This window comes from Bufo gargarizans, chromosome 10 (assembly GCF_014858855.1).
Source record: "Bufo gargarizans isolate SCDJY-AF-19 chromosome 10, ASM1485885v1, whole genome shotgun sequence".
Lineage (NCBI taxonomy): Eukaryota > Metazoa > Chordata > Amphibia > Anura > Bufonidae > Bufo > Bufo gargarizans.
The window spans coordinates 121577304-121591320 of NC_058089.1; the positions used below are offsets into that span (position 1 = coordinate 121577304).

Here is a 14017-nt window from a genome sequence, read left to right on the forward strand (position 1 = left end):
ATGGCAAGAAATTACCTATAGTAAATATATCCAACTGTCTAGACCAGGGATGGCCACCCTCAGGCTATCCAGCTGCTGCAAAACTACAACTCCCATCATGTCCCGGACAGTCTACAGCCTATCAGCCTACATCAGGGCATGATGGGAGTTGTAGTTTTACAACAGCTGGAGAGCCGCAGATTGGCCATAGCGTCAATATTGGCAGACTATACGACCTGAACCTCATAGAATCAGTGATAGACTGCCATGTGAGATCTCCTAGACCAACGTAAAAACGTCTAAACACAAGAGGCAGGCATTCATACAGAAAACAAGCAGACTGGCACAGGCGGTAAGCACAATGCAAATCCAAAGGCAAATAATTAGAGTCCTTTATACAGAACAGCACAAGGACACTTAGGGGGTCTCCAGCGCACAGAAATGTGCCCACAATAGCTCACCAGACCTTATATTTCCAGGTCTACACATTGTGCAATTGGCCTAAGTCACTGAACATGGACTGCGTGCCAACACGTGCTTACCTTGGTGACATACTCTGAACTAAAGCAATTCTATAAAGGAATTTTCATACACCCTATTGTGGAACTTCTGAGTTAATATTAGGGGTCTTCAGGATCCTCATCTCGTGGCCAGGGTAGAGAGAGAGTGTCACAAAGAGTGTCTTTTGGTCTGGAGGACCAGACCTGTTCTGCATTACAAGGACAACCTATGCTGTGAACAGACACTGTGATGCTTCATCTTTCCTGTAGGTGGCGCTTGCAGAGAAATTGGACACTTAGGCCTCATGCACACGACAGTATTTTTTTGCAGGTCCGCAAAACGGAGTTCCGTTGTTCCGTTTTTGTTTCCGTGTGTCTTCCTTGATTTTTGGAGGATCACCAGACATGAAGGAAAGTAAAAAAAAATAAATAAAATCGAAGTCAAGTTTGCCATGCAAATGATAGGAAAAAAAACGGATACGGGGACGTGGATGACAATCTTGTGTGCCTCCGTGTTTTTTCACGGACACATTGACTTGAATGGGTCCGCAAACCGTTGTCCGTGAAAAAAATAGGACAGGTCCTATTTTTTTCACGGACTGGAAACACTGATCACGGACGCGGATGACAAACGGTGCATTAGCAGAGTTTTCCACAGACCCATTGGAAGTCAGTGGGTCCGCAGAAAATCACGGAAAACGGAACAACGGACACGGGACAACGGTCGTGTGCATGAGGCCTTACTGTCAGGTTTCTTTGCAGATTACAGCTGATCGACATAAGTAGGCCAATTAGTGTTATTGATTATTGCCTAGGGACCCTTCTAACATATAAGGAGAACCCCCAAAAAAACTCTACCGCTAAGCAAACTGGATGTACTATAGCGATATATACTCATGCAAGAAGGTCTACCCAGGTCTATTTAAATTAAAGGGGTTGTCTCACCTGGAACATTGGTAGCACATGGCTAGGATATGCCACCAGTGTCAGATAGGTGCAGGGTCCAAAAGGTGGGACCGACACCCATCTCTAGAACAGAGTGCCCAAAGTTCAGGAAAGCGCACATCCCATGCGCAGCCACCCTTCATTCATTTCTATGGAAACTCCAAAAATAACTGGAGCGATGCGCTCGACTATTTCCCGTTGAAATGAATGCAGAGTGGGCCGCACAAGCCCGACCAACACTTCATTCAATACTCGGCTATTTTTGGCGCTCCCATAAAAATGAATGGAGTGCGGTCGCCCATGCACAGTGCATGCTCTATGGAAGCTTTGTTCTAGACATAGGTTCGGGTCCCAAAGGTGGCATTGATGGCATATCCTAGCAATAGATTACCAATATTCCAGGTGAGACAACCCCTCTCACTTCAGTAAGTGGCATTTATCATGTAAAGAAGGTTAATACAAGGCACTTACTAACGTATTGTTATTGTCCATTTTGCCTCCTTTGCTGGCTGGATTCCATCACATTATACACTGCTAGTTACCATGGTTACAGACCACCCTGCAATCCATCAGTGGTGGTCGTGCTTGCACAATATAGGAAAAAGCACGAGCCTATGTGCACTCCCATGGTCCCGGCCACCAGAGAGGCTGACTCTTTCTCCTACAGTGTGCAAGCACGACCACCACTGATGGATTGCAGGATGGTCTGTAACCATGGTAACAAGCAGTGTATCATGTGATTGAAAAATGAATCCAGCCAGCAAAGGAGGCAAAATGGAGAATCACAATACATTAGTAAGTGCCTTGTATTACCTTTCTCTACATGATAAATGCCACTTACTGAAGTGAGAGGACCCCTTTAAGTAAAGATATATATGGCATCCATCCAATTTCCATAACATTTTCAGTGCCAACGTGATCTGCAGAGTTGCACAATCCTAACAATACATCTTCTCCGTTTCTACAGAAATAAAGCCGGCCAAGGCCAAAGACCACTCACATTTGGTCTACATAGGTCCTCTTTTTTGCAAGTCAACGTGGATCCTTCCCAAAACTGCACTAACCTGAATCTGAATGTTCGAAAGGGCGAAAAGGAAGACAACTAATCTGAACCCGGAGAAACACAAAAATGAATTGTATTGTCCTGGTCAGTTCCAAAAAAGGCAAATTGTCTAAGTCATTAAAAGGCTGGGAAAAAAAGCCAAAAAGTTCAATGTTCAATGTTCACCTTCAACCAAAACCAGATTTTTGCATCTTTTCTACCTCTGAACTGTCTTTCTAGACACGGCCCCTTAGGACTTGTGCCCCCGCAAAGAGAAAGGCCGCTTCTTGGTGCTCTTGGGTGCACAGAGTTTTGCACACTGTTCTGGCATCTGGAGGGTTTTCTGTATCTGACAGTGTAGAAGTTGATTACATGCAGTTAACTCTGCTCTAACCTGATTATGGATGTGCCAGCCTAATGGATTACATTTGCAAGAGGAAACATAAACATGCAATCAATCTCAATCCACCTCAGATGTGAACTCTTGGTCTGAGGACCACTCTCGTCCACGGTCTCTTTTCCGACCCCGCAGGAGTGTGGTCAGAGTCGGGGGAGATGCTGCACTATGACATTCCCATTAATAGAGAGGGTAGGGGAAATGTGGGATAGGTTCAGTCTGCGGAGTGGATGCAATGAGCGTGGATGGGAAGGTAGGTGGAAGAAGCCCGATGAGATTTATGGGGAACTGTACCTGACCGTTCATACTAAAGCCATTATGGAATGATTAGAGAGGAGGGCGAGGCTTTAAGTCCAGTGAAAATCAATAGAAATGTCTGGAGGAATTCTATGGGGCGAGCAAAAGGCTATTTACGGGATTTTCACTGCCTCTATTTTTACAGCACACAGTTGTTAGAGAATCGGATAGCCAGGAAAGGGGTGGGGGCGTGGACTGGGATATAATGGGATAAATGCAATGGAAAAAAAAGAAGTTGAAATGTATATCCATTACCCTACTACCCTGCACCACTGACTACATTGCATTATGCTAATGAAGAAAATGGAAAAACGGACACCTAATTAGTGTCCCATGGTCTCGTCACAATGAATTGAGACCGGCTAGGTTAGGTTTATAGTGCGGGGTCTAGCTGGATGCTACTTCCACAAAGGAATCCGTGACCAACCCGAATTCTCCTCAATACTGTTATAACATAAAATACACAGCACATAAAAGATCTTTACACTTATTACAATTTAAAGGGGTTTCTGAGAATTTCCATACTGATGACCTATCCACTGGATAGTCTGATCAGTGGGGGTATGACACCCGGGACCCCCACTGATCATCTGGTTGAGAAGGCACCGTCACTCGCAGTAGCACAGCGCCGTACACCGTACAGTGTCCGTGCTTGGCCCCGTGATGTTACATAACCTAGCTGATGCCTTCCCAAACAACTGATCGGCTGGGGTCTCGCATGTCGGACCCCCACCGATGAACTATCCTAGATAGGTAAATCGGTAAAAAAAAAAATCTTGGAAACCCCCTTTAAAAAGCAATATCCCTTAGACTGAGCCAATAACGATTACTTCAGACCCCCTAATACACACACACGCTCGGCTCAGCCAAATGTATGTGTGTTCTCAGTGGGGCGAGAGGAATAAGCTGCTATCAGACACCTCTGGTGGTGGTATATCTCCATTGAGAACAAAAGTCAGGGATGTTGAAAGCCAACATGCCCAATGCTTTTTTGGGACACCCTCATACACATTTGATGGTCAGACAGTCCCACTAACATTGGGAGTATTCCTTTACAGTGTATTGTCACTATACCTCTCCCCCTAGACTGACTGATGTTCACAAAGGTCATTGCTACTACAGGACTAACAATTGTGTGGTATTTTACCTTGTACAGCTTGAGGCTAGCCTCGTGTCTGGCGTTCACAGTGTGCAGACGGAGCTTGTCCAGGCTGTTGGTGTAATAGTCACAGGCATTGCACTTGAGATGCACTGGGTTCCCAATGGCAACACATTTCAACCTCCACTCGTTGGCTTTGCCTCCTTCTTTGATATGAGCCACAAGCTGGTACTTCTGAATATGTTTGTCAGTTTTACAATGCAGCTGGAAGTTGGCCTTCAGCTGAGTGTTATAGCGACATAAATTACACTGGTAACAATCTCCCACCACCGACTTCCATTCTTCCTCAGGCAGACTGCGTTCCGCTCCCATATGGAGGCCGAGCATGTCCAGGTTATCCGTGGTGAAGCGGTTACACACTGCACACTGGAAAAGTTTCAGGGAAGGGTCGTTGGTTTGCGTGAAACTCTCACCCAGGTTCATGAGTTCCTCCGACACCAGCTGTCCTCCTCCCAGCCGCATGTCAAGTGGGATTTCACCACCTACTTCAAGTGAACAAAAGTAAAGAGTTAATAGCTGAAAAACTCTACAGCAATATTTCAAGTTTCTATATGTTGGTATCTCTTCTAGCATACAAACAGTCCTGACATTAATACTACCTGCCTAATATTGTATAGGTCCCCCTTGAGCAGCCATAATACCTTAGACCTATCAAGTCATGAACGCCACAAGATTTCTGAAGGTGTCCACCATTAACGTGTTCAAAATGTTATACTACAGACGCACAGAAGAGCACATTGGATCCTGCGAACCCCACCCCCCTACAAATCTCTATTAGATATTGGACACTCAAGACCCTTTGCTGGTTCACCAGTAGTCCTCTTTTGGACCATTTTTGGTAGGTACTGACCATTGCATATCAGGAACGCCCCCCATAACACCTGCCATATTGGAGATGCCCTGATCCAGTAGTCTAAAGGTCCTTACGCTTGCCCATTTTTGCTGCCTAATATATCTCGCCCTCTGACGGGTGCCATTTTAATGATATAATCAAGTATGTATTTGTAATATCTTGCACTTCCACGCTCGTCATCTCCACCTAAATGGGCCACCAACACTGCCCCCAATGTTTTTAATAGCGGCAATCGATACGAAACCACAGTGATGTCTTCTGAAGATCATAAGAGGGATATCACCATCTCCTGCTGATAACCATCAGGCTCAAGGGGACAATGGTATATACAAACCCTAGGGCTGAACTCTCCACCGTGACTACTGTACATTATTATTTTATTATTCAGTGACTTTTAATGTGCAATCTTGGTTAAAGCGCAATGGAATCTCAAAAATATGTCTGACGTGTAAAATAAACAGTGCGCTGTAGATAAAAATCAGATTTTCATCATAAAAGTGAGCAGCATGTTAAACGGAGTTCAGGACCACTCTCCCGGCCATGTACATACGTATCTAGGTTGGACCTGTGTTTATAAGGCCATATCAGGCACATTCTGGTTTCCTCCCTTGGTTTACTTAACTCTCCAAATTTTTTGAGGCTTGGTCTACACTTGCCACTTGAGGAAACTTATACTAAATCCCTTTCATACGAAAAATGTGTGTGGTCAAGAAATCTGCCAAGTACATTATGAAGGCAAAACAAACAAAAACAGGGAAAGAAATTGAACCAAATTTTGTATGACTGGATAAACATAAAGCATGCAAGTTAATGGCAAATATGTGAAGATCAGGATATCACTTCTTACCTACTGAGGGTGCCATCCCTGGCATAGGGCTGGTAGGATCTAGTTGGAAACCTCCCATGATATACTGCGACTCATTAGCTGGGCTCTCCATCTTGAGATTCATGTTTTGTGCTAGATAGAAATGATAGAGGTCCGCTTCGGCAGGAGAGGGTAGGCTGCTGATGCCCAAGTGCCTGCTATGTTGAATTTGGGTCATGTTTTGCTGAAGCAGCATCATGTTGTGCATGTGCTTCTCACTGGTCATATGAATGCGTAGGTTCCTAGCGACATTGGTTTCGTAATCACACACTTCACAACGCCAGGTGGGTTTGGTTTTTGGTTTAGTAGGTGAAGGTGCCCCGCAAGAGTTACTGATGTTGGAAGCAGCAGCAGCAGCAGCAGCAGCTGCAGTGGCAGCGGCAACCGCAACCCCGGCAGTGTGGCTGAAAACTTGGTCACTCCCTCCGTTCTGTAGATTCTGCATGTTGTTCAGATGCTTGTCCGACTGCATATGAATACTGAGATTGCCTTTGGTAGTAGTGGAGTAGTTACAGACCTCACAACGGAACGGCTTGTAACCACAGGTATAGCTCTCTCCCCGGGCAAGGCGGGGATGAGGCTGTCCAGATTTGCAGTAGACACAAGAACCACCCGACTCAGGATGCTTTTCTTTCATGTGTGCTTCCAGCGTCTGCTGGTATTTGTAATGCCAGTTACACTTTGGACACTTAAGAGTCTTACACGAGTTCCGAGAGTGCATCATAGTCATGTGTCCACCAAGTGAGCGTGATGAGCCCAGAACAGTGTCACATTTTGGACACTCCACCCCACTCCCAGAAGGGCATTCCCCTATGCCAAGCTCGCAGGGGTTATCGACATGCTGGTGGTGGGTGGCAAAGTTTCCATCCTCTCCCTCTGCACTTTCATTTGGTTCAGGTGCTGTGGCATTGTCCCTATTGGCACTTTCATCAACAAAGTCCAATTTCCTCCCTCCCTCCGCCATAGTGGCATCAACGCCATCACTGTTAAAGCTTAAATGGTTCCTCCTGTTTGCACCATCAAAGACGACGAAGGAAGAAGAACACGTAGAAGGTGTGCCCCTTTCCATAGGCTGGGACACATTAGGCATTAAATTAGAGTTAGAAATACTTTGGTTTGTGAGAGCCAGGTCCTTTTTGCCGCTGCTCTCGGCAAACACCCCAGACTCATCCTGAGGTCTGTCCACAAAGTCATGCTCAAGCCCACGTGGAAACAGTGCTTTACAATCCTCCCCCTCCTCATCACCCTCTTCCTCCATCTCTTCTTCATCCAACTCCTCCTCCTCATCCTCATCATCATCATCATCTGCCTCCATCCTTTCAGATATGTCCTCTTGTACTACCATCGGATGCTTCTCAAGCTCTGTCATTTCAGGTTCCTTGCTAGAGGAAGGTTTGGTAGCACAAGAGCCTGAGGAGCTTAAAGAGACAGAGTTTATGGTGGTGTTAAAAGAGGAGTTTGTCAACCCTCCAAAATTAAGCAGGGTATTTTGGGACACAACATTGACCTGTGCCTGATCTGCCCCACTGGAAGTAGTGTCACTGTCTTTTAGAAGTGCTAGGCTAGCTTGCAAGGCTTCATCGCCCTCCACGCGAATGCCACTAAATTTCCCATAAAAACTATTACCAGGTCCAGTAGTGTTGGCAGAAGAAACTAAGGGATGCTGAAAACTTTTGTTTTTTGGTTCCAGAAAACTAATAAGAGGTTCCTTATCTTTCCCAATCCCTTGAATGATGGCAGAAATGTTCTTGTTACTAAGAATCTTACGCTCATCCTCACTTAGAGTCATTCTATGGTCATGCACAGCATGGGTCACAAATGACCGCACATAGCCAAAGGAAAGTTTGCACAAAAAACACATTAAAATGGGTTTCCTCTTACCATACAGTACAAAGCCATCATATTTGGACAGATCTACATTGTTGGGTACATCTTTGGATACACATGAGCTTTTGGCAGAACCATCACTGTTTAAGTAATCCTTGTTGCTTTTGTGGCGCACATCAAAAACGCGGAAGCTGTGCAGGACAGGGCTTACACCCGCAAGGGTTGAGGTATCCAGGAAAGATTTGTCAGAATTCTCAAACCACTTCCTGAAAGACGAGGCTATGTGGAAAGTGTTAATAATTTGGGGATAAGAAGGGCCCACAGAGGATGTCTCTTCAGACTTCCCTGTAGCATTAGGCAAGGAATTTTTGTAAAGGGAAAGAAGAGCCTCGCTTGGGGTACTGTCACAGGCTTCACCGCTTTGGATCAGCTGGCTGACACTTTCCACTATATAAGCAGAACCGTCAGGTTGATACACTATTTCACCTGCTAAATTCTCAACGTCACTTTCCTCCTCCCCTTCCTCGCTAACATCGCTTTCACTCTCATCCTTCAGCGCAAGAGATGGACGAGTACCAGGGCAGCGGTGCTCCATATAGTCCTGTAAACTAGGAAAGGAGGACAAACATTCGTTGCAACAGACTGCTCTGCTGGGAGACTGCGAGATGGCACCAGATGGGTTAGCGCTTTCAGGGACGCATTCATTGAATGAGCCAGTCAGACTTTCCAGAGAACCAAGGCTTTCCATGTTGGGCTGCTCCATGCTGCCAGATCGGTCAAGGTGGAGGGCGCGGTTGAGTTCAGTCCATTTTTGGTTTCGAGAAGCGCTGCATCCATTGTCCTTCCCAGCAATGACAGACGTGTCACAGCCTTCCATGGCGAGCTCTGCACGTAGAGTTCATTGCACCCAATACGGCTCGGATCTGCAAGAAGGAAAGAAAAAAAATATACATTAGACTTGATGAGGCAACTTGAATGGATTTATTTAATTTATTATTATTTTTTAATTCTAAAACCAACTCAAGAAGTATTGGTAATATAAAATGCATAGGAAGACTCAGAATACATTCCTAAATTACCCCAGGGGGAGAGTAAGAAACAACACCGACATTGCTTATCCAATGGAAGCAAAATTAAAACCCCTCAAAGTTTGGCACAAAATGTTTCATACTTTAATCATGGCTATGGGTTGAAATAGCCTCAAGTGCCAAATTCATACGTCATTGCCCCGCAATGTCAGCCATTGGGTCTTGAGTGATTGACAGCCCAGTCCAGTAGCACTGGCAAGGCTAGAAGGGCGAGAGGGTTAACAGGCTAATTGCAAAATCAATGCCATAAAAGCTTGGTAAGTTCCAGGAAACTGTGGGAAGGGGAGGCAGCGAGAGGAGAGAAACACTTTGACTGGGCACTAGGGACTTGTTTATCGATGCAAAACCCGTTGTGTTCCCTTGGTCAAGGAGAGAAGGAAGGTCTAAAATTAAGTCCAGCCTCATCAATATGTGAACCCAACAGTAGACCAATCGCTCTCTAGAACTAGATGTTCCACTTCAACTCTACTTATTTAGAATGAGAGAAGGAAAAGATTTGGGTGACTGGGGGCAAGGGCAACTCGGAACACACATTATTATCTCCTGTCCAGGAAGAGTGTTCCTTAATGGTAAGGACTTGCAGTTCTTTATCATCCACGTCCAGCAATGCTGTGGAAATGCCCGTTGAGCCATCTGACAGTTCTTTTCACAGCTCCCTTTTCCACCTCTCTTAGCTTTCATCTCTTACTCTGATTGTCCGTCAATAGGAGAAAGGCAGCTCTCACTTAAGGAAGCAGAAGTCAAACTCCACTGGTCGATCAGCACTCTGTCTATAAAACATGTTTTCCCGTAAAATCAATGACCTCCAATCAGAGTGCGGACACTGAAGGCAGCGTGTTCCTCCGCTGTGTGTTCTGCTTAAAGCCAGCAAGATAGCCCTCTTCTAGAGGCTGCAAATCTGACAGTGGATAAAGACTACCCATCTTTCTTAAGTAACCGAACAACTAGCAAATAAAAGCTAATAGACGTGTAGTTCCACATTGTGATTCTACAAACAGCTTGTCTTTATTTGCAAAAAAAGTGAACGTTCTACACGGACCTGACCACGAATCAACAGCCAAAACCGTGCGCTCAACAAGTTGGAAACCAGTGCTGTAATCAAAGTGCCGAAAGTCAAATGATCATTACATGGTAATAAAGGCACGAGATGACTTCTGATCCGTCCTCATTTATATAAATATCCCCGTCTGAACACATGTGTACCACTCATGGCAGCGTGCCAATGCTGGGCAGGAAACAATTTTACTGAAGGAAAAAAAAAAAACAATAGCACTAAACAAATGCACAAGGAGGGGGTGGGAACGTGCCACCCTGACATAGTCAGGATTAAATCTGAACAGCGGCACTGTGTAATCTGAAATTGTTAATTAGAACAGTGTTAATTAGGCGGTTTGCTCACAAGAGGCAGGTTGGCATCACACCAAATAAAGAATAAAAGGCCAATAAGGATAATGAAAAAAAAAGATTTTTGTAGAAAAAAAATAAAAAAATATGTATATCATTATTGCAGGGCTACTACGCACATTACTGGAGTAGAAAGAATGATGTTTAGGTCACAATCAGCTTTATACTTTGCTATAAATCTTAAGGGGGTTGTCACAGTTCTAAAAAATTTTTTTTTAAATACCAGAACCCCCTCTGTTCCAGCGTCATTGCTCCTGTCCTCCCATCATTAAAGCCATGACAACTGGCTGCCGCAATGATATACCCATATACCGCGAGTGACTACTGTAGCCAATTATTGGCCTCAATGGTATATGACTCCAGAGCACCGAGTCCAGTGATTGGCTGTAGCCGTCATGTGCAGTATACAGACACACCGCCACTGCGGTCACAAAAACGGGAGCAGCAAGCACGGAGTGGTGGTACTGGAACAGAAGGGCTTCAGTGGGGAGTATACTTTTTATTATTAGTATTCAATAATTTTTTTTAATTGGCTTGAATAACCCCCATTACATATTTTATATTTCCGCTGGATATATAGATGGCATTCCTTAAAAAAAAAAAAATTTAATAATAAAAAGTGACGGAATTGTACAAGGAATGTGCCATATTTTAAAAAATATTGCGTAAGACATTATTCATATAGGTCTAATTGATTTTATATAGTGGAAACTACGACATGGAGCCAAATCAGTCACACAATGGACAACACCTGATACCGAATGAATCCCCAGTGCATTATAACGCGGTGGGTCCATTTGCCAGAAATGAAACTGCTCGACACAGCGTTATTTTTTTACAAAACTGCATTAAAGGCTCCTGACAAACAGAGTCTGAATCTAACCTAGTGTCAGATGGCTGCAATATAGGTGCACTTTAATGTCCATTGTGGGTCTGCCAGTATGTGGGTGTATAATCTCATACCACCCAACTTTTTGGATGGACAACGAGGGACACTTACAGCTTTGTGTGTAAGATCCAATCGCGGGTTGTGAGGCGGCTCATGGCTGCAGCCAGTCTGAGGAGTGCATCAGAAGTAAAGTGGCGGGGAATCAGAAAGGTGCCCCTGGGACAGCTCTTTCTTGCATAGGAAAATATATAAGTCAGGTAGGGACCAGACAGGTTCTGGAGCAATTTACTACATTTATTCAGGCACAAAGAAGTCAAAAAGAGGGACATTTAAATGAAAGTTTATCTGCCAGATAGTGAAAGACCTTTTCTCAGATTTTTTTATTTTTTATTATCTGATCACAGATTTATTCTAATTTTCTTAAAGGGCCTCTGTCACCCCACTAAAGTCATATTTTTTTTTGGGGGGGGCTAGTTAAATTCCTTATACTGCGATATATTAAAATATAATTGCCTTACTTACTTTCCTTCAGCAGTTTCTTCTAAAAACAAAACTTTTATAATATGTAAATTAGGTCTCTGCCAGCAAGTAGGGCGTCTACTTGCCGGTAGCCGCCGCAAAAAAACGCCCCCTCGTCCTGTTGATTGACAGGGCCAGCCACGATCTCCTCCTCCGGCCGGCCCTGTCGGCATTTCAAAAATCGCACGCCTGTGTTCATTCGGCGCAGGCGCTCTGAGATGACATCACCGAAAGAGAACACGTCATCGGCGCAGGCGCACTGAGGGAGTGCTGAGGAGGCGAGCCTCCTCATCTCAGAGCGCCTGCGCCGAATGAACACAGGCGCGCGATTTTTGAAATGCTGACAGGGCCGGCCGGAGGAGATCGTGGCTGGCCCTGTCGATCAACACGACGAGGGGGCGTTTTTTTGTGGCGGCTACCAGCAAGTAGACGCCCTACTTGCTGGTAGAGACCTAATTCACATATTATAAAAGTTTGTTTTTAGAAGAAACTGCTGAAGGAAAGTAAGTAATACCATTATATTTTCATATATTGCAGTATAAGGAATTCAACTAGCCCCAAAATGACTTTAGTGGGGTGACAGAAGCCCTTTAACATGATTAAGGGAGCAGCTATCTTCTCTCAGCTGTTCTACAAAGCATTAAAAAAAAAAATATAATAAAAAAAAATAAACTTTATGGCAGCCCCGTGGTCCATAGACACAATGGGCAGGAGGGGATCTCATCGACTTCTACAGGAGAGTGTCTGGGCATGCTCTGTGACCTGTGCAGAGGTCATTGCTCAAGGAAAGAATAGAGAATCTCTGACAATCACCTATTGTGAATGGTGGATAAGGTCTTATCTGTACACAGAGGTGATCTCTTTACAAGCAGGATTAGAATGACAGATAAGCAGGTAACTGCAGTAAGGTGATCTGTGCAGACCAAGAAGTGTCTAGTAGCCAGTGCAAAAGCTGCAGGATTTTATGTTTTTTGTTTAAATATAGAGATATTGACATGAAAAATTTTCAAAAATAAAATATTCTTTAATAATATATTAAACATAAAAACGTGGTTTAAACAAATAGGTCATTTTCTGATGACACATTCCCTTTAAAAGGAGCAAAGGAGGACGGAGGGACAAGGGACTTGGGTCAAAAAGAGGGAGGCAGAGATCTATAATATATTTATATTATACATAGCACCTTTCCCTGGACGCAGTAAAAGTTCCAGACTTCTTCCAGCAAGTGCACACAGTGGCAGCATCTTGGTAAAAGTTACAAGTGCTTCCTATACAGTTTCTTCACTGTGTGTTTTTCTCCCAGCAGGAAAAGACGCGAGGTTAGAGGCTGCCATCAACAGATGTCTCTTTTCCTGTTGCTCTGGCAAAGGGTGCTGGAATTGGCACCATGACAATACAAACAAGAGTTGCCCTGTGCATGCTCATTAATGGGGCACAGCGCACACACACACACACACAGACACCGAGAATGGCAAAGGCCTTCAAATCTTAATAGGCTCATTAGCATAAACAGCTTTTCTAACAGCAGGAAGCTAAAGGAACTACCATACCAAACAAGACTGCTGGCGGCTCGGTTACAGCCTGGGGATCACCAGCAGAAGCCCGTGCCAGCCTTCTTCATACAGACGCAGCTGAATGGGGCAGAGCCCTGTCTGCATTGGCAAGCTGCTTTTACTCAACCATTATCCCTGGAAGCTTCACAAGACTAGAGAGAGAAAAAAGTCTGGGGCACAGGAGGTGCATGCGCAGCCTCTCTGCCAGGTGCACCGCCGTTCTGATGTGACAGATAAATCCTGCTATTGATTTAGTCCCTGGCCAGATCGCAGCCTTTTCACAATCCTATTGATTCTTCATTTGTAGAGTTTATCTAGAACCTAGGAGGTCTCTCATGCAAATACAAGACGACAAACCTTATGGACCTCCAACCCTTCCTGCACTAAAGGATTTGAAAAGAGCTCCTCAGCTTATTAGTCATTGATTTGCATGGAGAAGCTGATAGACCTGATAACCCTTGGGACATTTAAAAAAAAAAATATATAATAATATTACAATATTCCATTAATATGAAGACCATAAACTGAAAAAAAAAAAAAAAGTTTCCATCATCTAACTCAACAAGCCTGCGCGGTGTCCCTTGCACACACAGATTTATTATTGGTGCATGCACAAGCAAAAGGGAAAGGACACCTTCTGAAAGACACCACAGGAAAATCCTGGAATTTTAGGAAAGCGAACCATCCAAGAACGGAGGAG

The 14017-nt window shown here is 44.4% G+C and overlaps 1 protein-coding gene across 1 annotated transcript in view; it reads right to left on the reverse strand.

Moving 5' to 3' along the window:
* The window catches only part of ZFHX3 (zinc finger homeobox 3), a 55488-nt gene extending 42049 nt beyond the window's left edge, over positions 1 to 13439 (reverse strand). Inside the window, 3 exon segments of the mRNA XM_044269469.1 lie at positions 4308 to 4804; positions 6020 to 8787; positions 13315 to 13439. Coding sequence (XP_044125404.1) covers positions 4308 to 4804; positions 6020 to 8741 — 3219 coding nt within the window. The 5' untranslated portion in view covers positions 8742 to 8787; positions 13315 to 13439.
* Between the last annotated feature and the right edge of the window lie 578 nt (positions 13440 to 14017).